General features: G+C 43.7%; 1 protein-coding gene across 2 annotated transcripts; it reads right to left on the reverse strand.

Moving 5' to 3' along the window:
• Positions 1–189: 189 nt before the first annotated feature.
• On the reverse strand, positions 190–24,646 carry ACTL6A (actin like 6A). Of its 2 annotated transcripts, XM_041002833.1 has the most exons (15): positions 19,508–19,514; positions 19,145–19,147; positions 15,354–15,430; positions 15,019–15,193; positions 13,591–13,691; positions 12,691–12,788; positions 10,096–10,190; positions 9,367–9,473; positions 9,192–9,281; positions 6,831–6,892; positions 6,487–6,601; positions 6,258–6,338; positions 4,376–4,471; positions 2,980–3,066; positions 190–652 (listed from the first exon to the last, which is right to left on the reverse strand). In XM_041002833.1, coding segments are annotated over exons 1-15 (1,269 nt in total). In that variant the 5' UTR covers positions 19,509–19,514; the 3' UTR covers positions 190–571. The 2 variants fall into 2 exon arrangements, with proteins under 2 accessions (XP_040858767.1, XP_040858766.1); XM_041002832.1 differs by lacking the exons at positions 19,145–19,147; positions 19,508–19,514 and adding an exon at positions 24,466–24,646.
• Between the last annotated feature and the right edge of the window lie 341 nt (positions 24,647–24,987).

Consider the following 24,987-nt stretch of genomic DNA (forward strand, 5'->3'; position numbering starts at 1 on the left):
TGGTCACTACCACCCACGTGGGAGACCTGGATCAAGTGGGTTCCTGACATAAGCATGGCCCAGCCCAGCCTGTTGCAGGCTCCTGAAGAAACCAGCAGGTGGAAGATCTTTTTGTCTCTACCCGCCCTCAAATAAAATAACTTTTAAAAAGTAGCAAATCACAATGCACAACAGACCAAAAAAAAAATATTCTAGAATGGGTAGTAAATTTTATTGAATTTTATAAGCCTAAGTAAAAAGCATAGGCAGTAACTTTTACTAGTCAATAAAAAGCAATCCACTGGTGATTAATATACTAAACAGAGTTGGAAAGCATTTACTAAAAGCAAAATATTTAGAGAAAATAGACATTTATACAAAATTATAAAATGCTTGTAATAAGAATAAGTACATTTCAAGGAAAGCACAAACTCATTTTAATTTATAGAGCAAGTTAAAGCCTTTAAAAATTTAAGTGGAAATTGAAATATGCAAAAATGTATAAACATTCTACAAAAGATGGTCATTCTTTTCCTGAGTAGACTAAAGCTATGAGACGTAAGGTGACACAGGAAGGTGGAGGTGCAGGAACTCAAGGGCATTTCCTTTCCACACACTGCTTCCCTCCTTCTTCATACTCCTGCTTGGAAATCCACATCTGTTGGAAGGTGCCCTGTAAAATGTGAAGAAATGCAATTAGACCTTATTTTTCAGCATAAACATTTCTTAATTTCAATGTCTATCGCATGTTCTAAACATGCTCTAACTTTTGGCTGATCTGAGGTAAAAGAATTGTTCCCTAGGTCAACTGGTTGACCAAGTCTACCTTGGTGAATCCCCAGGCCTAGGAACATGTTGCAAAGCTTGACCAGGACAGAGGTCCAACCTGTTCTGCTTTCCGTCCTCTGATGAGGCAACTGGCATCTGCTGGCCTAGATGAGCTGGCTGGCATGTCCTCTGTGTGCCTCTGGGCATGCTGTCCACTGCACATGCATCAACAAGTAAGGAAGCCCAGCACAAATATGTGCACTTCAATGTCTGACCACATATATTATAATTATCCCTGCAGTTGGGGGTGGAATTTAGCCATCTAGGCGGAGAATCCCCCTAAAAAACTCATCTGGGATGACATCAGACTTCACTCTTGTGTGAACTGCCCAGTACAGGGTCAAGTTCGATCCATCACCTGCACCAGCTAAGGCACCTACTGGTGAAACAAGCTGCCAAGTCAGTTCTCCCCCCAACCCCACCTCGTTTGAACTGAGGGGTGCTAAGGTCCTAGTCCAGCTCAACCTAACACTGGCACAGTCTTCACATGTATCAGAGTGTCATGGCCTAGCTGGGGCAACCTCAAATAACCCCCAGCAGGCCCTCCTCCAGCCTTGGTTTTTGCATGTACCACCAAGTGCTGTAGCCATCCCACATTTCATCTACCTCTTGTGCACACCCATGGGTCCTGCAGCTTAGCTCAACCCAATTTACCCCAGACTCAGTCCACACATATGCTGACATGGGCTGCTGTCTTGCCCAGCCCAGTTTGCTATCAGCTATGGGTCTTATGCTCACCAGTGAAAGCTGCAGCTTAGCAGGGAGTGCCCACAATTTCCCTACCAGGTCCACACCTAGCTTCAGGGGTACTGAAGCCTAGCCTGACATCACTTGTACCCAGCCCTGGCACTTGCCAGTGGGCACTGTGGCATGGCACAACTGACCTGCGCCCATTCTGGTTTTCATATGCACCAGCAGGTATGGCAACCTAGCCCAGCCCTCAGGTGAACTGGTAGGCATTACAGTTTAACCTGGCCAGGACTGCACCCTGTCCTGGCTCTCAGTTGTGCCAATGTGTGCTATAGACTGGCCCACCCCCATACCCAAATCACACATACAGCAAAGGGTACTGTAGCCTTGCCCAGTCCAGTCCACCCATATTCCCAGCTCTTGCACACTCTAGCAGGAACCCCCAAGTTTCCTTACCAGGCCCGTTCCCAGCCCTGGATCTTACATATACTGGCAGATTCTTCAACCAGCCTGGCATGGCTTAGCCCTTCCCCAGCCCCTGCCATTGTTTCCTCAACAGGAGATGTGGCCTAGCAGGGGAGTTACTCAAATTCCCCTACCAGGCCCAGGATCTCACATGTGCCAGAGGATACAGTGACTCTGCCTGACATGATCTGAACTCAGTCCTTGCCTTTGCATATGCCAGTGGGTGCTGCAGCCTGGCCGGCCTGCCTCCTCCTAGCCCCAGAGCCTGCAAGTGTCAGGCAGGTTCCTATAAGGCAAGTTCCATGGTACAGCCTGGCTTGGCCTGTCACCCCCACCCCCACTTTCAGCTCTCAAAGCAAACCAGCAGGTGTTGCAGTACCAGAGGTGAGCCTACAAGTCCCCTACAGAATCTGTGCCCAGCTCTGGTTCTCTCGCATTCTGGTGGATGCTGCGGTACAACCTGACACGGGTCAACCTTGCTTCCACATTCAAAGGCAGATACCATGGCCTGGCCCAGCCAGGCATGTGCCCAAGCCCCAGTTTTTGGTGTGCCAGCAGGTGATGCTACTTAGCACAACCCAGGTCTCCCACATGGGCAGGTGCCTTGGCCTGACCGGACACACCCCCTATTTTCTCCCTCTAAACCACCCCATCTCAGTTCTCTTGCATACCCAAGTGCAGCTGCCCAGTCTGTGGAAGACCCAACAAGCATTCCTCCCCTGTCAAACATGCCCTCAGTTACTTCCACTCTGTCCCCAGACCCCCTTCGCTGGGCAATCTGGAGCCCCCCTGGCCTCCCATCCACCAGTCTGAGGGCTGGCCTGTGTTCCCCAATTTCCCCACGTATCTGTTAAAAAAAAATAGAATAGCCAACAATGCTGGCATAGTTAACACAAATTTGGCACACTGGCTGCTTTTCTCTGAGCAGTTTAACACTTGCCTAGGTGCAGAGCAATCTAGGCAGTTGTCTGCAGTGGGGAAGAATATTTATTGTTGACAAGTAGCTTATCTACCTACCAAAGAGGCTAGAATGGAACCACCAATCCATGAACTAAACCTCCGTTCAACCGTCGTGTTATTTGCAATCAATTTCAACCGCATACTCTACAACAAAGAATAAGCATTAGTACATTCAAATCAATCAGCTGACTTGGAAATTCAGTTTTAAGAGATTTCCATCATCTCTGATTTAAATACCAATTAAAAATAATTTTCAAATATACAATTAAGGTGGACGATTACATTGCAAGTATTCCGATTACAGCTGTACGCTAAGAAGTGTAACAGCCACAAACAGCGTGTGTATGTGTCCTGTAACAGCAGACACATATCTGGCACTCCAAGTCAGGAACCTGGTACTTGCTTCACATACTGCTAGCCTGCTCTGCCTCCCTCTCTACAGCCCTCCACACTCCCCATGCTCCCCCGTCGGCCTTTCATGCTATCTCCATCCTTCCCATTGCAGCTTACTCTCACCCTCTCCCATGTTAAAATGCAGTCATCAGATCTCAGGTGTTTTATTCAAATTCCCCTCATTCCTAACTATGCCTCTGAGAACTTGTACTGATGTAACAGACACACTTTTATGGCTCAGCACTATCCCATCTCACCTTCTACATCAAGATGTTTTCCCTCCCACTTAGGAATCAGCCTTTAGGGACAGTTCCCAGGATACCTTTCAGTTGCTCTATATGTGAGTTTGAGTCTTATTCACAATGAAGGGTGTATGTGTGTGTGACAAGGGCTTAAAGTACTGGCTATGTGGGTGGTGCTAAGGGCAAGTGGGTGAGCACAGGTTTCTGAAGATGAGAAACTTCAATATCTATGACAATGGAATTCTTTTCCTATTTCACTGATTTTTAATTCCTAAATGAAAAAAGACTGTTTCTATGGTGGTCTCGTTAGACCTTAGATTACCCAAATCTATATTCATTATTCAGACTTTGATGAAATGCAGTCATGTCCTTCCTAGATGTCTTTCATAAAGTTGGCAACTAGCTGAACTCTTATTCATTCACAATGCCTTCCTGATGGTCCTGACCATTCAGTGTTCGCTTCTGAGCACCCGGGGACACCTGGTTCATGGCCTGCTGGCGCTCTCAGCAGTACAGCTGTCAACGTTTACAACTCTAACTAGCCTGGCAGACTGTGCTCTCAGGGTCTAATAATATTTGTATCCCTACTGTCAAGCAGATAACAGGAACTTAAGTATGAAGTAAATGAGTAAAACGAGATTCAAGTAACCAACAGATGTCACCTAGGGAAATCTAACTAAAAAAAGAATGCTACTTTTAAATAATTCTATACCAAAAAAAAAAAAAAAAAAAGAAACTGATCTGCTGAAAACAAAAACACTTAGTTGTACCATTACACCTTTGTTGAGGGCATTTGTTGATGAGTCCACAGAACTTACTGGAGGAGTTTTCTGAGACAGCTCTCTGTTCAACCTATCAGTGAAGCTCTGTATGAGTGTGTTTCCTCCAGCCACGATCACGCTGCCATAGAGACCCTAGGACAAGAACAAGGACAAGATGACTTCCAAAGTTTTCCAACAGTGCTAACTACAAGTGTAAGTAAAACTTCTCTACTAAAATTTTCTTTTGAAACTACTGTGCTTTTTAATTAACTTAAATACAAATGCTGAGGCCTGCTCAAATGTAAATCCCTATTTTATAAGGAGTATATTTACCACTAATTTGAATATATGCACAGAAAAGTTAAATGTTAATCCGCTCTTTCAGTAGTTTAGTTCCTATTTCAAAAACTCACTCTAAATGTCTGACTTACCTAAATTTACAAAAGGTATTTTCAGTCTTATTTGTAAAAGGAAGAGGAAAGTGAATGCCAAAAACAGCCAGTTCTACGCTTGGCTGGGCTGAGGTTAAGAGCTGGGACCTCAATCCAGCTGAGCGGCAGGCACCCAACCACTGAGCCGTCATTTGTTGTCTCCCAGGGGCACGTCAGCAGGAACTATGGAAGTGGCAATGAAATCTAGTCACTTTCATTTGGGCACCCCAAGTAATAATAAGGCAAATGCTTGGCCTCTAAATCATCTAAATTTGGGGAGAAAATGGAAAGTGTCTCCTCTGCAATCAATGCTAGTTAAAAGGGGAAATTTCACTATAAACTGGAAATTATCACTTTGTTGCATTAAGTATGCTTCAATTTCTGTCCACCAAAATGGCCCTGAACTTGTACTAGAAAAAAAAATCGTATATTTACTACTTTTATTATCTTAGAAACAGCATATACCCAGTTAAGTCACAAGTTGCAATTAAGAATGATTTTTCTGTCAACCATGATGTTCATATCTCCCCAAGCCATTTGCATGAAGTTCAAAACAAATTAATTAACAAAAAATCAAGGCTGTATCTGTAAATTGAATCTAGGTTTGAGTAAGATATAATCCATCTAATAAAAATATAATGTGCTTTACAGTATTAGAATTAAAACTTGACAAAGCACAAAAATATGAAGACTATCTAAAATAAACCCCATGTGAAAGTAATGTAAAACCACACTTTCCTAAAAATAAATTAAAATAGAAGTGAAACTGTTACATAGAAGATAAATCACAAATAACACACTTGGGGCCTGGTGCAATGGCTCACAGGCCAAATCCTCGCTTAGCATATGCCAGGACCCCAAGTCCTCATTGTTCCACTTCCCATCCAGCTCCCTGCTTGTGGTCTGGGAAAGCAGTCGAGGACGGACCAAAGCCTTGGGACTCTGCACCCAAGTGGGAGACCTGGAAGCAGCCCCTGGCACCTGGGCTGGGATTAGCTCAGCTCCAGCCATCGTGGCTACTTGGGGAGTGAAGCAGCAGATGGAGGATCTTTCTGTCTCTCCTCCTCTCTGTAAATATGCCTTTCCAACAAAACTAACAAATCTTAAGAAAAAAACTGTTTTGGTTTGCCACATTTGAGGAAATCTCCAGAATAGCACTTGCAAAACAATTTCCTATGATGAAGGAAATGTTCTTACTGCCCAATATATCAGCCACTGCTCATATGTATAATGAGGCTGGTAACAAATGAAGAACTGAAGTTTCAAATTTTTCCATTACTTTACATTACTGCATATGACCATCAGCCACTGTGCTGGACACCACAGCTCTACAGAGTTTTGCATTTTTCCTTTTTTAGTATTTATTTATTTACATATATAGTACTGTATCTGTAAATAAAATGAACTTCAAAGTCAGTGTCCAAAGCTGCCACATGGACAGTAACTATTTGGGCCATTTCACTACCCTGAAAGATACTTTTATAACACAATAGGAGATGGGAACTTACTGGTCTGATATCAATATCACACATCCCAACACTTGTGGTAACAACGTGACTCACTCCCAGCATTGTATTTCCTGATAATCCCTACAACAAAAGAAAGCAAACAGTCATATGGAAGAAATCTGTACAATACAGCATGTCCAAACATCATTCAGCTTTAGATTTTTCCTACGTACACAGCTGTTCACATGTAAAGAAAAACGAAGGCTAGTTATAAAATAAACTTTCATACTTTTACATTGGAAGGGTCAAATAATCCTTCAGGAATCTTCAGCCGTTCAGCGCCAAAGTCGCAGTTGTAGCCATTGGGGAACTCATAATGAACAGTTGGCATTTGCGCAGCTACTCTGAAAACACATCAACATTTATTACACCAGAAGCAAAACACAGTCCCTTCAAAAATCATAAACCACCAAAGAACTATCAACTCATAATCAATCAGAAGATTTTAAAATGTTGCTCAGTGTATTTTGGCATAACTTTAACTCTGTATCAATTATCTACATTCTACTATTTCTTATATATGCAAATAATTCCCTCACTTGTAAAGCATATCGTTTAAATAAGAAAACATACTGTTCATCATAAGTTGAATCTGACACTTGAAGTACTGAAGCCTGAAAGTCCTGGATAACACACTGCGGATGAAAAAAACAAAGTTTAAGAAATAAGGTTTAGATTTATCTTTGCCATTTACACTTCTACAACATTACATTTGTAATATTTTTTGGAATGAAATGATCACATTGCTGAATGAGTAACTGATCTCAACAGTAGTAAATCTTCCTTACAAAAACTCCAAGCGTCCAGAAACCCAATTCTAAACATTTATATTATGTTAAATTGCATACATTCAATTATAACAGTTACAGGGAATCGACGAGAGGTGACAAAATGGAAACTCTCCATATTTCTGTATAACAAAACCAATTTCAGAATACCATTTTTCCTACTAAGATTTAGAAATAAGATTCCATTTCTTAAATATATGCATAGACACACATCACATCTTACGTAACTTTCAATCATTGTATGTAGGATAAGATAGTTTAAAATTTTGTTGTGAAACACACTTCTGGATTGCTAGGGAAAATTAGGAATCATACAATTTTTCCTTGTATCTTGAGGTATAAAAAAAATCTCAGCTAAGACTCATTATTCTCATGGTAATTAGGACTCTGCTACCCTTCTCTTAGAAATTAATAAGGGGGCTGGCACAGTGGTACAGCAGGTGAAGCTGCTGCTGCATCACCACCATCCCATGTGAATACCAGCCTGAGTCCTGACTATTCTGCTTCCAGTCCAGCCTCCTGCGAAGGCGGCTGGGAAGGCAGCAATGGCCTACATGCTTGGACCATGCCAACCACGTGGGAGACCAAAGTGGAATTCCAGACCATGCTGTGCCCATTTGGGGACTGAACCAATAAATAAATAAATAAATAAACCTTTCAGAAAATAAGAAATTAATATGTACCTGTGATATGACTAATTGTTTTACCAGCCTCTCTCCCTGTTAGCAAGCTGTAGGTTCAGACATAGACTTTCTCAGGAAAGAGAAGATTTCAAATCAGTTTCAAATCAGCTCCTTGCTATAAACAGTCACACACACTTGACACAACGTTGGGAGACACGTGACTGAGTTACACTGGCAGCCAGTAACCCTAGCGTTATAAGTCAATACAGGAAAGGCAGAAATGCAATCCAATTACGACATTCAGGAGGTAAGCCTAGCGGGAGGGAGGAACTTGCATCACTAAGGGCTTGTCCTTAGAACGCAGCTCTTGGAAGGCTAGTAAGGAAAGCCTGAGCTGGACCTAGCTATCTCTCGGCTTCCTGGCTCTTGATGTGACTTTTCTGCTACAAGTCCCCTATCACTGCCACTCACCACCCTCACCAGCGAGCAGAAGCACTGGGGCCCAACTCGTTGTCTGTGAACCTCCAAGACCATAAGCCAAAATAAACCTTTCTTTTTTTTGGGGGGTTTTTTTTTGGTTTTTTTTTTAAAAGATTTATTTTTATTATTTTTTCATTGGAAAGGCAGATATACAGAGAGGAGAGACAGAGAGGAAGATCTTCCGTCCAATGATTCACTCCCCAAGTGAGCGCAACGGGCCGACGCTATGCCGATCCGAAGCCAGGAGCCTCCTCCGGGTCTCCCACGCGGGTGCAGGTTCCCAAAGCCCTGGGCCGTCCTCGACTGCTTTCCCAGGCCACAGGCAGGGAGCTGGAAGGGAAGCAGGGCTGCCGGGATTAGAACCGGCACCCATATGGGATCCCGGGCGTGCAAGGCGAGGACCTCTAACCACTTGCGCCACCGCGCCGGGCCCCAAAATAAACCTTTCATAAGCACATGATGTTAAGTGAAAAGCAGATTAAAACATAGCAAGTCCCTACTAGAATTAAAACTATTTTCTTAGACAAAAGAAAAAGAAAAAAAAGAAAAAATGTGGGTCCAGTGCGATAGCCTAATGGCTAAGGTCCTCAATTTGCATGTGTACCTTCCATATGGGCACCGGTTCGTAACCAGGCTGCTCCACTTCCCTTCTAGCTCCCTGCTTGTGGACTGGGAAAACACTCGGGCACGGCCCAAAGCCTTGGGACTCTGCACCTGCCTGGGAGACCTGGAACAAGCTTCTGGTTTCTGGCTTCGGATCAGCTCAGCTCTGGCCATTGGCAGCCACTTGGGAAGTGGATGGAAGATATTTCTGCTTCTCCTTCTCTCTGTAGATTTGCCTTTCTAATAAAAACAAAATAAATCTAACTGAAAACCAAAATTCTTTCCATGTGTCATGATGATGCCCATGAGCAAATAATTTATAGACATCTGAGGAATGTAAAAAGCACACTTCAATCCAAAAATTATTTCTAAGTATCACTAAAAACATAATGCACCAATATTTTATTCTAGGATTTCAACTTTTACAATGCGTTACTTACATTACACATGTAATTGTGCCACGACCTCGTAACCTGTGGCAGTTTCTCTTTTCTTTTCCAGTTTGCTGGAGATCCTTCCCGCACAGCTTCCTGAGGGTTCCAAGACACGCTAGGTTAGCAGAGCTCACGACACAGAGGGACCTGGAGACAAATCCCCAAAGCAGTCACTGCTTACCTTGGATGCAATCATATATGGGGGAATCAATTCTATGTTCATTTCTTGGAAGAGTTCTCTGCATTGCATAGTAATAAAGTCTCCAGCAAGGGGGGATTTTACAATACCTGTAAGACAGATTGAACCAGGCCAAGAGACTTACATCCTAATTCTAGGGAGCGGGGCGGGGGGGGGGGAGGAATTTCCTCAGTATGTTTTTACATGAACAATTTTTTTTTCCAAGTAGAAGTAACTATTTTTTTTAAACAATTCTTTAAAGTATACGTAAGTGGGGCCAACACAGTGGCACTGTGGATTACATCACTGCCAGAGGTGCTCACATCCCGCATGGCAGTCGGCTTGAGCCCCAGCTGCTCTGCTTCCGATCCACCTCCTGGCTAATTCCTCTGGGAAAGCAGTGTCATGGCTCAAGCAGACCAGGTTCCCTGCCAGGTCACACAGGAGACCTGGATAAAGTCACAGGCTTCCGTGTTCAGCCTGGCCCAGCCATGGCTGATGTGGCATTTTGGGGAAGTTAACCAGTGGCTAAAAGATGTTTCTCCCACCATCTTTGTCACTTTGAATGTAAAATAAATGAATCTTTAAAGTATACATAATATCAGACATCAGTTTCAAATATTGAAAATTTCTAAAAGACATATGGAAACTGATATGTCCTGACAGTTCGGTTCTATTTCATTCTCCTGACATCTAAGCTCATCTGAATGCACCCCAACTAGATACCCTTACCCTGCTGGAGGACATAGCCATCGTGCACCGGAATCGCAGTGGTATGCGTGGCTCCACTGTCCAAAATCAGACCAGTAGAACGACCATTAGCAAATCTAGTTTAAAGCATTAAGGAAAAGAAAATATCCAACTTCCAAAAATTTATCTTTATTGTCAAGGACAGGCTCTTATGTATTTCAGAAGCCATTTTAAAAACATGAATTATAGTTTGGATTTTAAAGTAAATCTAGGAATAAAAACTGGCATCAAATAATAATTCCCATTTGAAAACAAATGACAGAGAGCAATACTTCCTCGTATTGGTGTGAGGAATTCAAGGAAACCAAAGCAGGCCAAAATTAATAATCATTTCAAAACTTGTCCAGTTTGATCAAAGAGCTTAAACAAATTGAAAAGCATTCCTTTAACAACGTGAACGGAAACTTGCTGACAAAAGTACAGGGTGTGCTGTTCGATCAGGGACTACACCCATCTTACACAGCACCAAGGAACCATCTCGGTGGTCTAGCAGCTGAGCAGTGATTATCATTCTTGCAATGTATGGGGCCAAAGGGCTATTCCAGTGTCCCCAACAGCCAGTGAATACCAGCAGACCCCACGTGTCAGAGCTCTGTGCTGCTGAAGGCCTACATTGCACGACAGGCATCTGTCCATCCAGTACTTTCTGAGAGTATTTAGTGTGCCTGCTGAGTCTGGGGGTGAAAGGGACAATTACACACAGAAGACATGGAAAGGTGAACCAAAAATGTCTCTTCCCTGAGGGATTTCCTTTTTAGTAAAACATAACTAAAGCCTTAAAACATCTGTGATATCCTGAGACAGAAGGTATAAAGGAGATGATCACCTAACCTAATCATGGAATACCCAACTGCAAGCTTGGGCAGACAGACATGGGTCAGGTTAGGGGCACGAGGGAGAACCAAGAGATAAGAGAACATGGTGAGGTCAGGGAACTGCAAGTACTTCACTGCAGACTGAAACAGGGCTATTTTGTGTTCCACAGATACTATTATAGCTGCAGTGTAAAGAATGGGCAAGGTAAAAGCTACAGTAATCCTGTAAGCAAATGTATTTTGGGCAACACAATGGTTCTGCTGGCTAATCCTCCACCAGCATCCTATATGGGTATATGGATCCTAACTGGTATATGGGTACCAGTTCACATCCCATCCAGCTGCTCCACTTCCCATGCAGCTTCCTGATTATGGCCTGGGAAAGCAATGGAGGACGGCTCAAGTCCTTGGCACCTTGCACCGTGTCAGAGAACCAAAAGAGGGTCCTGGCTCCCAGCTTTCGGTTGGCTCGGCTCCAGCCATTGCGGCCACTTGCAGAGTGAATCAGCAAACAGAAGCTCTCTCCCTGTCTCTCCTTCTCTGTAAAATCTGCCTTTCCAAATAAAAACAGAAATAAAACTTAAAAAATGTATTTGAAATATAGCAGGGAAGAGTAGCTGGATCCTGAATGAATACATCTGGAGAATACATACTACTGGCCTGGAAAAAAGTACAAAATACTAATGGAATTAATTTGTTATTTTCTAGTAAATTTAAAACTAAATTTTAAAATTCATTTCTAATTTATAAAGTCGATGGTTTGTTTTAATATCCAATGTGATAAATACTATTATATACAACTCACATAAATAAAATCCTTTTGGATAAGCAAGGATTCTGAATCCAAAGTAGAAGAAATATCTAGAATATGAGAAATATTAAAGAAACAAGCTGCTTCTTCTAACAAACAGACAATAAGGGAAAAGAAGCAAAGATAAAACACAGACTAAGAGGCCTCAGAAACAAACTGAACAAACATGTTTTGAATATTTTTTGAAAAGGAAAACAGTCATACTTTTTTTGAAACATGCAGAATCTTTTAGAGTTACATATTAAAGTTTCTATGAATGAAATTATGTAATACCCAAGACTGGATGGGATGGGATAATACAGTGATAGCTAAAACAACCATTATACATCATATAATCATATCCCATTTTCTTATAAAGGACTTTTATAAGACTTTTATATTCCTCCTCTGAACTACCACAATTACTAGACACAAAACATTCAAATTAATCATGTACTTCTTAATGATTTCTGACAATGCTGAAATACAATTTAAGTGTTACAGTACTTAGCTTTGAAGAATATTTGAGTTACAGATTCTCTGATTCAATACATGTTTCCTTGTTTGTCCCTAAAAGTGCCTGCATAATAGTCTGAGTAAACCTTAACCGGATTTACAGCCAAATTACTTGCTGATACTCGAAGGGAGGGAAATGGCGAGCTGCATTCATTTCAGCAGCTCTGTTAAAACACTGGTCTACAGCCCACACTCTCTTTACTAAAATGCAACCACACACACGGCCTGTGAACATTTATAATTTGAGCGCCACACTGCCGTTTCTGCCCCATCGTTGGGTGTATCACTAGTTTCAATTAGAAATAATCAGAAAGCTAATATCTGAAAGCTATACAAAAGAAAGCAACTTCTGAATGAGCAAGAACTGGCTCATGTCTCCTGCCAAGATCGGCTTATATCTTTAGTAGCAGCAGAATATATTCTAGAGAAAACTGCGTTTTGCTCTTTGAAGGATACGCTGTCAGAACTGCAGTTTTACAAAGGAAGAACGCAGGGATGTTGTAGTGTTCAAACATTAATTCTGTCAGTTTCTCTCTTTTCGCTCTAGTATTCCACTGAAAAAGGAAGAAGAAATGCAAGTTACTGTTTAAGAATGTTGATTTATCACAAGTTAAAACACGCTAGCAATTTAAATTGTATTTAAAAACAATAAGTAACAATATGTAAGTAACTTTTTACATCTCTACATTTATTTTTTGTAAAGATATAACAAATGAATCAGATACAAACTAACATTTACTATTTAAAACTGATGCTGTGAATTCCAGGATTTATAGACTTCAAAAACACAAGGCAGTCAGCATTCTCATAAACATAGCTATTATTAAATCTTAAGAGAGCATGTGATAATAAAAATCCTAAATATTTAACTTAAACCATCAGATTCTCCCATTTAACATTGGTACTCACAGAAGCCATAACCAGAACCAGCGGGACCTGGTCATATGCAGTTCTCCTGCTGGCCGCTCGAGCCCTACTCAGCTATTTACCAGAGATTTCAGTCTAGAATTGTCCAGGCCTTGTTCCACAAATGACTTCTTAGAGCCTCAGTACAGAAGCAGGTTCTACAACGCCCTCGGGACACACAGCATGATACACAACCCACATCAGGAAGCACTTCAAGGAAATCAAAGTTTAAATCCACAGGAATGTAAATTACCCGGGTCTACCAGCCATTATTATGTTTTGCTGTTCTTTGAATCTTTTATTCAAACAATGAAAGCTATACTTTTCAAACTCTATTATATAACAGAAATATTTCTCAAACGAGTTGAAATCTAAAAGAAAAAGAATAACTAAAAAAAGAAAATGAAAACAAAGAAACAAAAACCATGCAAAAGAAAGTGTGTATCTCACCGGGGCTTCTGACATGAGAACAGGATGCAGGCTGGCCTCTGATTTGACATGCATTTTATAGGTATGGTCCAGAATAGCCTGGAAACTATCCCAATCTTCAACTAGAATGAAAGAACAAGAGCTTGAAAACAAATGCTTAGCCGCAGAAGAGTAAATATCATTTAAAAGAAGGATTCTTCGACTTAGCAGTTAGCATTTCAATACATAGAGCCTATTTATTTTTCAGGTCTACTTCATAATATAGTACTTTAATGCAAGGTCACCTTGTTTTCGAGAAATAGAATCCCCTCTAGTCCCTCCAAACACCGAGACATGTTCTAAATGTCAAATATCAAACACATAAGGAGTATTTGAAAAGTTTGAGGAATATGAAATACAATGCACATTTTCCATGAACTTTTAAAGATCCTTCATGTTATTCAAAAGTGTATTTCAGTTCTAGTTACTGATCATAAAGGTCAAAAAAATTTGAAAAGGGGCCAAACATGGTAGTTTAGCAAGTCCTTGCCTTGCATTTGCTGGGATCCCATATGGGCGCTGGTTTGGGTCTCAGCAGCCCTGTTTCCCATCCAGCTCCCTGCTTGTGGCCTCGGAAAGCAGTGGAAGACAACCCAAAGCCTTGGGACCCTGTACCCACATGGGAAACCCAGAAGAGGCTCCAGGCTCCTGGCTTCAGATTGGCTCAGCTCCAGCCATTGTGGCCACTTAGGGAGTGAATCATTGGACAGATCTTTCTCTGTCCTTCCTTCTCTCTGTATATGACTTTCCAATTAATAAAAAAAAATACAACAAATCTTAAAAAAAATTTCAAAAGAATGTTATGACCTAGGCTTCACACTCAAAAAAATTACATTATTTGGAAAGATTAAAAGATATTCATAGAATAACACACTTCATCTAAACATTCCACCAAAACTGCTCTTCCAAGTCAGTAGCGGCTTATCAGGCAAATACAATGTATATTTCATTGACTTTTCTAACTCCTATGACACTACTGACCCCTGCAGACCCTACTCCTCCACATTACAGTCCTACTTAATTGTATGGCATTTCAAAATTCCATCCCTCCACATGTCATGGTACCTCTGCTTTATCCAATCCTGTCAACCAGGCTATTTCAACCAGGCCAATTTTCATTAACTAATGAATATTCAGGACAAAAATTATTTCCTGTGTGAAAACCATCACCAACTCCCCAATGATACAGAATTAAATACCTCTCCTCCTAACCCACTTCATCTGCAGTACCCCATTTGTAGGTATATATCTGTTACTCTTCCCAAGTAAGTTTCTTGAGGAAAAAGAACATTTCTTTCACACTTTGTTTCTATGTCTAAACACCCACTCCAAATTCTAGGAAGCCATTACTCTGTACCTAGAATTCTAGTATCTTACATTTTGACCAAATTCATGATAAAAACATCATACCCATCCCATTTTTTAACGGTGAAATGGCCTCCATATTCTCCCTGGGAACACGCAGGGCATTGGTGTCTATGTAGTACGTAGGACCGCCTTGTTTGCCTTTATCTCCATCTATTTCCATCAATGTGCTTCCATCATCTCTTTCTACTACCATACCAATAGCTGTTGGGAAATCCACCTGTAAGAACCAAAACATGATATATAAATTTCACTGGCTTTTACCAATTTTTTCAGTAATATCTTCAGCCATTTTTGTGTGTTATCAAATATCTTCCTGAATTCATTCTACACAAATGATCCTTATACAAATAACCAATTAACTCTAATACTACATTTACCTTGGGGCAGTCCTCACCAGCGTAACCAGCTCTCACAGTATAGGACCCAATGTCAAAAACAAGGGCTCCAACTTCATCTGAAAAGATTAAAAGATAACTAACATTAACAACTTGTAAATGTCAAAGGAAAGTTAAAGAAATCCTTAACCAGCCTGAAGGGAGACTGTAATATGAAAGCTCTACAACAATTACATTCTCATTCCTACTAGTTTAAACCTACTTTGAAACACTCCCGAAACATTCATTTAATTAAAATATAACCATTTATACACCGTGTTTTAATAGAGGCTCAAAAAGGAACTGTAACCAGAACCTGGAAAACATGTTGAGGAGGATAGGGTATGTACCAGGAGCAGGGGTCTTCAATTGAGCGATGCAGTCACATGACTGACCCCAACAGGAATAACCCAGGCCAATCCCTTCCTGCCATTAAGTACAGTAATTTTAAAATTTATCATCAAACTAGGACACTTCTGAACACAAGAGGGGGTCCTGCTAATGACTACTCAAGGATATGAAGCACAAAGCAAGAATGATTGTTGCTCTGTCACTGGCTGCATTCCAGCAGAAGTCAAGGCCAAGAGCGCCCATGAGGCGGACTATGAACATCAGCATCCACAGAGAGATGATGCAGAGACAGTGCAAAGTCCATCTGACAACATCAGCATCCACAGAGAGACGATGCAGAGACAGTGCAAAGTCCATCTGACAACATCAGCATCCACAGAGACGATGCAGAGACAGTGCAAAGTTCATCTGACGACACAGGGAATGCTGCCCAGTACATTTAACCATCAATTTGTCATAAATGAAGAGAAGCTGTTTTTCTTGTAATTAGGGGAGAAAAATGGCAAAACCTCCAGGAAAAATAAGGAGTTCAAGAGTAAAGGTTTAAGGTAATGGCCAAAGAAAAATAATCAAAATGAAAGTATTACCAAAGTCTGCACATTTCAAAGAATATTAGGAGATAAAGTTTACAGCTGAGGAAGAAAGCTGGCAATTATTTCTCCACTTTGAATTCAGAGAAAATCTTCTAATTATACTTATAAAATACTTCATCCATCTAGTAGGCCTCCTAAAACAGAGTATTTTGGTTTTTCAGATCCTGAATTCAAGGAAGTTTTTTTAATCATTTAAAATAAATATTTACTTCCATTAAATTGTCAAAAAATTAAAGATTCATTTATTTTTATTAGAAAATTAGATATACAGTGAGAAGAGACAGAGAGGAAGATCTTCCGTCCGATGATTCACTCCCCAAGTTGTTGCCATGGACAGAGCTGAGCTGATCTAAACCCAGGAGTCAGGAGCTTCCAGGTGCAGGGTCCCAAGGCTTTGGGGGCTATCCTCGACTGCTTTCCCAGGCCACAAGCAGGGAGCAGGTGGGAAGCAGGGCCACCGGGATTAGAACAGGCACCCACATAGGTTTCAGGTGTGAACAAGGCAAAGACTTTAGCCACTAGGCTATTGCGTCCGGTCCAGCAACAATTCTTAAGTCTGATAAAATCCAGTACTATGAAGGACTCTAAGAAAGAGGCACTCTTACACATTTTTGCCAGTAAAAATTATAAATCATTACAACCACTGTGGGCAATTGAGGCATATTCACTAAAGTTAAGGAACTATATACACAGTGATTACACCTAGATTTGAAAGAAATTTTTTAAAATATAATTTCCATTTTGTTTACATAATTGAAAGGGATGAATGCTCAGGGTGGGAAGGTTGAGGTATGAAGGAAGGTAGGTGGACAAATGTTTTAGTTCTTCTATTCCTTCCATGTCTGCAGCAGGGGAAGAAATACGACCGTTTCCCTTCCATCAGAACTAAGGGACAGGAGACACTTATTTGATGACGCCTTAGGGATCCCAACGTGGGGAAAACTGAGGGTGTTACTTGAGTGGTTTTCAGAGTTGAGGCAGCGTCAGCTTCACTGCACCAGGGTTGAGAAAATCTTGCCAAGGTCTAACGGCTGATGAGGTCCACCTTGGTGTATCCCCAGGCCTAGGAACCTGTAGCAAAGCTTCCCGAGGACAGTGCTCCAACTTGTTCTACTTTCCATCCTGACGAGACACTACTCTGCTGGCCTAGATGAGCTGGCTGACATGTCAGTGGTGTGCATGTGGGCACGCTGTCCATTACACAGGCATTGGCAAATGAGGAGGCCCAGCACCAATACATGCACTCCAAGGTCTGACCACACACATATACTGCGATTTTCCCCGTGGCCGGGATTTGAGTTCAGCCATCTAGTTGTGGAGTTTCCCAGAGAACATCACCACATGACCTCAGACTTGACACTTGTGTGCACCATCGAGTGCAGGGTCAGGTTCAGTCAGTCAGCCAATGCACACAGTTCTGCTTCCAGCCCCATAACAGGACCAAGAGGTTCTGTGGCCTCACCCAGCTCAGCATGCCACAGGCTGTCTTCAGGCACACCAGAGGGTCTTCTGGCCTAGTCTAAGCGACCTCTAATATTCCCCACCAAAGCCCCCCCAGCCCAGGTTTTCACACATGCTGGCCTGTGCTGTGGCTTAGCCCAGCCCATCTTGCATCCCATCCAGCTGTTATGAATACCACTGGGTGCTCAGCCCAATCTGGAACACACAAAGGCACCTCGTCTAGCCTGACCCTCTGCAGCCCCGGTTATCAAGCCTGGGAGCTGCAGTCTAGCCGAGGTGTACCTGAAGTTCCCCTGCCAGGCCCTCTCCCCGACCCAGATCTCACATGTGCCAGGAGGTCCTATGGTTGAGCCTGACACAACTTGCATCTGGGCGCAGTACCTGCCAGCAGATATTGCAGCCTGGCCCAGCAGGCCGCTATCCATTCCAGCTCTCTTATGCATCAGTGAGTGCAAGAGCCCAACCTACCCCCTGTCCCAGGTCTCACTCACCAGTGGAACCAGTGGCCCAGCAGGGGAAGCCTGCAAGTTCCCCTTCCAGGCCCACTCACAGCCCCAGGTCTCACTGGGTGATGCGGCCTTAATCTGTATGACTTGCCCTCAGTCCCAGCATTGCCAGCAGGTGCAGCAGCCTAGCCCAGCCCTGCACACACACCTAGCTCCAATAATCATGTGAACTGGTGGGTGAACTTTGGTAATTTACACTCAGCTTCCTAATTTGTAAAATGTGCACAATATTTCCCATCTTATAGGACCCTGTAATCATTAAATGTGCTAAATGGTTTGATGTATATGCTCACATAAAATAGAACCTGACCCACAATAAGCACATAACTGCTACTGCACAGGAAAGATCAGAAAATAATCTAACAAACTTTCTGTAGGGAAACAGACAAGCTAGCTATTCATAGATTATTCATACAATGATTTACCATATATACAGCAGATAAAATGAATGGTCTCAATCTAAAACTGTCAACCTGGATAAATCCCAAAAGAACTGTAAAGGCTGGAAAAAAAAAAAAAAGAACTATAAAGGCTGATTACACACACACACACAAGCCCCTACTATCCACATATTTAATTCATTATGGATACATTCACATGTAGAAAAAGTATCAAAATATTCATACAATCTGGAAACTTCAGTTTTAGGGTTTATCTCTAAGAAGGGAAAGAAAGGAGAGGCCTGCATTGATAATATCTTATTTCTTAAAACATCTGAGGCAGGGGCCTCGCATGATAGCTCAGCGACTAAATCCTCGCCTTGCATCCACCGGGTCCCTTATTAGTACCAGTTTGTGTCCCAGCTGCTCCATTTCCCATCTAGCTCCCTGTTTGTGGTCTGGGAAAGTAATGGAGGATAGTCCAAAGCCTTGAGAAACTGTACCCACTTGGAAGTCCGAAAGAGGCTCTTGGCCTCTGATTCAGATCAGCTTAACTCTGGCTGTTGCGACCACTAGGGGAGTGAACCAGCAGATGAAAGATCTTTCTCTCTGTAAATGTGACTTGCCAACAAAAATAAATAAATCTTTAAAGAAAATTAGAGGCAAACATGGCAAAATGAAACATTTATTTAATCTCAGTACTGAGTAACAAAGTATCAGGTATAAACACATACACACACATTTTAATTTTTAATTCATCAGAAATATTTCCAATTTTCATATTTAAAATAAGGAAAATAGGAAAACATAAGTGAATAGCTTATAGCTTAGAGTCACAGTTGAAAGATGGCATCTTTGTAAAATACTCCCTTTTTTAACAAAAGAGACAGATACTATAATTTCTAATTTGAAAGTTCATGTATGTATTAAATTTCCTAATGTAATTAACCCTTCTGCATAAAATTCTCTGGTTCCAATTATTTTATTTTATAACTATTATTTTATCCAAAACAAGGGGTTCCCAAAAGGGGAAAACCTCATAGGTTTTCACTTGCGCACCTAAACTCCAGTGCAAATGATAAAATCCAGCCATGAACACAGGCTGAGGACGGTTAACACTAATGAACCCGTAGGCTGTGTAAAGAACTATGCAGACTGAATCAGCGGCCTAGTTAGCCACGAGAAGGCCTGTTGAACGGTGCGCCTTTGTCCTGCACCAGGCACCCTTTTCAAAGTTACGTGGGCTCAACTGTGTACACTCTACTGGTCATTCGTTAAAGTCCTGACCCCCAGCACTTCAGAACAGCTGATCAGATACTTGGAAAGATAATGTAGTTCAAAGGAGCTCATCGGGGTGGGCCCTAAGTGAATACAGCTGGAAATCTGGACACAGATGGCACAAAACGGAGACAGTCTTCTACAAATGAATGACAGACCCTCAGAAGAAACCGACTTTGCCTTTGAGCTCAGACTCCAGGTTTCAGAATTATGGGAAAATAAACTTCCGTTTAAGCCAAACAGTGTGTGGTCCTTTGTTGTGGCAGTCTGAGAAAGCTAACGCATAAAGCATAGAAAGCTTACACATTCTTTCTTACAATGTTTGTATAGATAATAAACCATTATAATATTTAGCTCTAGCAGTGCACACTCTGGGTCAGAAGTCCCTTATTTACCTCTTCCTGGGTAACCAACTCCTCTCGGACTTCAACTTCAGCACCAATAATTCCAATCTCCAATCTCTCTCACTCTCTACCTCGTGTTTCGGGCTACATCCCCAACCTCCTCCGGCACAGTAACAGTAATTCCACATGAGGTCTCAGGTTCAGTGCTCGGTCTTTTCTCCACTCTGCCTCACTTACTCTCAACACCGCCTGTCAGTGGAGGCCATGGAATCACAGGCAAAAAGCTGAGCTGCCATGAACATCTCCATCTTGTCAAGTTCTCCTAAATGTTTCTGCCAAGTATTATCCTGACCCCTTCATTCTGAGTATCACTGCTGCCTTCAATCAAGCTATAACCTCAACAGGAAACTACAACTCACACCAGGTATTAATGGATCCATCTTCTCACCTTCTCAGCTCTACTCCAAACTGCTCCACTGTAATCCTTCTGGAACTTACTTGGTCATAGCAGTACATAAATCCCTCAGCAAAAATAGGAGTGCGGGGACACTGGTTTGGCCTAGTTACTGGCCCTGCTGCCACAGTGTCTGCATCTATGTCTGGCTCCGGCGCCCAGGGTTCTTGCCATCCATGCAGAGACAAAGCTGAGTCCCTGGTGACTTACTCTGGCCTAGCCCAGCCCCAGCTGTTGCAAGCATTTGGCGAACGAGCCAGTGGAAGGCAGCGTCTCTCGCTGTTCCTCTTTTCCTCTCCATTCTTTAAAACAAAGCGGGTGAATCACTTAGTAGTTCTTGTGCACACAACAACACTCCAGTGGTTCCACCCAGTTATTTTCACCGCCTTCACTGCTTAAATACAGTGAAGTAAACGAACAGAGAAGTATGGGGGCTGTTTAACTGCCCCACCCCTCCTAGGACTGAGGTGCTTGGAGGCATACTTATGCTAGCACACACAAGAAGTCAAAAAACTGTGAGATGAAAAAAATCTAATAAATCAGTGAATTTTCCTAACCCTACTGGTATGGCAAATTGCATATAAGCACACTTTTTTTTTTAAGATTTATTTTATTTTTATTGGAAACTCAGATATGCAGAGAGGAGGACAGAGAGGAAGACCTTCCATCCAATGATTCACTAAGTGACCATAACAGCCGGTGCTGCACCCATCTGAAGCCAGGAGCCAGGAACTTGCTCCAGGTCTCCCACGCGGCTGCAGGGTCCCAAGGCTTTGGGTTGTCCTCGACTGCCTCCCCAGGCCACAAGCAGGGAGCTGGATGGGAAGTGGAGCAGGCAGGACATGAACCGGTGCCCATTTGGGATCCTGGCACATGTAAGGTGGAGATTAAGCCACTAGGCTCCTGCGCCAGGCCTTTCACATTTTGTTCATTAGTTATCTGAAGACCTATCTTATGATTAGACTGCAAAAATGTCTGCACGAGGGCCCGGCGCAGTGGCGCAAGTGGTTAAGGTCCTCACCTTGAACACTTAAATCTTAAAAAAAAAAAATGTCTGCACCAAAATGAACATTCCATTCCATTTTCCAAAAACTTTCTGAAAGATTCTCACACTCCTCTGAATGTGCTGACAAGTGGTTTGCATATTCTGGATATCTAAGTTTATCCTGTATCATGTATACCTGAGAAAACACACAGAAAAATAAGCAAATCAGTGGCTTTTAAAAAAAAGGGGGGGGGGTGGCCTAGCGGCTCAATTCCTGGCCTTGAAAGTGCCAGTATCCCATATGGGCGCCAGTTCTAATCCTGGTAGCCCTGCTTCCCATCCAGCTCCCTTCTAGTGGTCTGGGAAAGCAGTCGAGGATGGTCCAAAGCATTGGGACCCTGCACCCATGTGGGGGACCTGGAGGAAGTTTCTGGCTCCTGGCTTCGGATTGGCATAGTACCGGCCGTTGCGCTCACTTGCGGAGTGAATCATCGGACGGAAGATCTTCCTCTCTGTCTCCCCTTCTCTATATATACATCTGACTGTGCAATAAAAATAAATAAATCTTAAAAAAAAAAAAAGAAGAAGTGGGGGGCCCAGCACAACAGCCTAGTGGCTAAAGTCCTCGCCTTGAACACGCTGGGATCCTATATGGGCACTGGTTCTAATCCTGGCGGCCCCACTTCCCCTTAGCTCTCTGCTTGTGGCCTGGGAAAGCAGCTGAGGATGGCCCAAAGCCTTGGGACCAGCACCCATGTCAGAGACCCGGAAGAGGCTCCTGGCTTCGGATCGGTGAAGCTCCAGCCATTGCAGCCGCTTGGGGAGTGAACCATCAGACGGAAGATCCTCCTCTCTGTCTCTCCTCCTCTCTGTATATCCACCTTTCCAACAAATATACAAATCTTAAAAGGAAAAAAAAAGAAGAAGAAGGGAGAAGAATTCTGCTGAATGCCTTCTTTATCCCAGAGAGCTCTGCTCTCAACTTCGTAGGAAATTATTTAACCCGGGCCTGGGTTTTGAGGTTTTCCCTTTTTTTTTTTTAAGATTTATTTTATTTTTATTGGAAAGGCAGATATACAGAGAAGAGAGACAGAGAGGAAGAGAGGTTTTTCTATCTTCCCCTCATTTTCTTCCGTAACACAGGGATAGTAGTACCAGCTCACACGGTGGTTGGGGATTATACCAGTTGATGATGGATTAAACGTAATGCATGGAAAGCCTTTGGAACTGTTCCAGACTTGCACGCACCCCATAAACGCTGGCTGCCAGCATGAGCATCACCCGCTCCCAACCACAGTCACGCAAAGCAGCGCCCTCCGAGAGGCAGCGGACAGCCTCCAGATTCTGACTCCCCACGCCTGAAGCTCCTACTGAAGGAAAAGGCCATGGGTCCAGTTCATCTGTCCTCACGCCTGCCTCTTCAGATGAGGAAGAGGTAACCAAGCAGATCCAAAGGAAACCCCAAATCAAGGACATAAAACGGGAAGGAGGCAGCGCCAGCATTGTCACCTCTTTTCTGATTCCAAAACACCACCACCAGAACTCCTACAACTGTGAAAACCTTATTTTCACCACCATCCCTTTTACCTATAAAAAGGCCATGCTCTTCAAAGTCAGCAAAGCAAGCACGTAGTTTGCGGGGACTGGTTACAGAACGCCCCCCTCCCCTACCAAAATCCTTGCATACGGAAGTGGGCCACAGCAATTTGTAAGCACAGCCCACTGATGACTTTAAACCATTTGTTATTTATAGTAGCTAATACAATGTAGATGCTGCGGGAGGGAGCTCGTTATGCCTTAGGAAACAACCAGTAACGAAATCGACATATTCAATACAGACACTTTTTTTTTTCCTGAATGTCTGGTTTACAGTTCGTGGAATGTAGGGGTATGGAGCCGGTAGATGTGTCAGACAGACTGTACTTTGGATTTGTCTTCTAGTCTTTAACTCATACAGAGCCCAGAACGTGACTCGTACTCAAAGGTGCTACAATACGGATTAAAAAAAAAAAAAAACAGCAGAATGGAGAAGGCTCGGGCCTGGAGATTCTGCCTCTGTAAGACTGCTGTTCCATGGATCACGCTTCTGCGTAGCGGGGTAATGTTATCTCATTTAACCTTGGCACCCACCAGAACTGTACGAATCATACCCTTCCACAAACGCGAAGCATCAAGCTGGGGACAGTAAACTGCCCACGGCTAAAGTCCTAAGAAGTTTAATGGTTACTACGGCCAAGTTCGCTCTTAGCTCCCAGCCCGTAGTAATGTTTCTAAAACCCCCACCATCTACTCAAGAAAAGCCAAAGAACAGTCGTCTGCGACTTCAGGCAAACTTTCTGAGCGTGCTTACATCACACACACTTATTAAGCTACTAAGTTCATCCCAATCAGATACTCCCACGAGTAACTGCGGACTCCACAGTCAGCTACCGAGAGGCGCCCGGCGCGAGGGCGGCCGCCCCTTCTCGAACCCCCCGGTCCACGCCTGCAAGCCGCTGGGACCTGCCGGCTCCGGCTCAGGCGAGGAGCTCGGACGCGGCCGCGGGCCACCCGGCCAGGCCAGCCGCAGCGCCCCGCGCCCAGGGCGCACGCCGAGCCGCGAGGGCCCCCGGCGGGCTCCGGGCGGGCCCCCGGCGGGCTCCGGGCGCCGAGATGGGCGCGGTGGCCGGGGTCCCGCTGCGGAGGGCAGGGCCGGGGGCGGCGGTTACAATCCCCGCACGCCGAAAAAAGGGCGCGCGCTCCGGCCAGGGCGCACTCACTCACCTCCCCCGTACACGCCGCCGCTCATGGCTGCCTTCGGCTGGACTCCTGCGCGAAGAGGGGTACCGGGCGAAGCGACTAGAGCGGCCGCCACCGGCGCGGACCCCCGACCCTTCTAACTTCCACCGCCACCCCCCTCGGGCAACAAAGCGGCGGCCACACACCCGGGAGCTCAGCCACACTTGCTGGCTCTCTTTATCGGCCAATCACGAGGACGGAAGCCTCCCCGCCAGCCAATCACCAGGCGGCCGTGCTGCATCCCCGCCGCGGCGCCGCCGCTTTAACCAATCGGAAGCGGCCCAGGGGGTGGGGCGTAGGGAAGCGACGGAAGGAGGGAAGGAGTTGGGTTGCGGGACTGGCAGGGCGGAGCTTCCCTGGGGGCTGGAGGAGTGGGGCGGGCCGAGCCGAAGGGCAGGTCCAGGGCTGCGGCCGTGGGGCGGTGCGAGTGTGGAGCCAGCGCCCACGTGCATCGAGTCATGCCTGACTTGCAAAATTGCATTTTTTATAGAACAACTTTAGACGATT

This window comes from Ochotona curzoniae, unplaced genomic scaffold, assembly GCF_017591425.1.
Source record: "Ochotona curzoniae isolate NIBS_2020 unplaced genomic scaffold, NIBS_Ocur_1.0 scaffold_2587, whole genome shotgun sequence".
In the NCBI taxonomy this organism is placed as follows: domain Eukaryota; kingdom Metazoa; phylum Chordata; class Mammalia; order Lagomorpha; family Ochotonidae; genus Ochotona; species Ochotona curzoniae.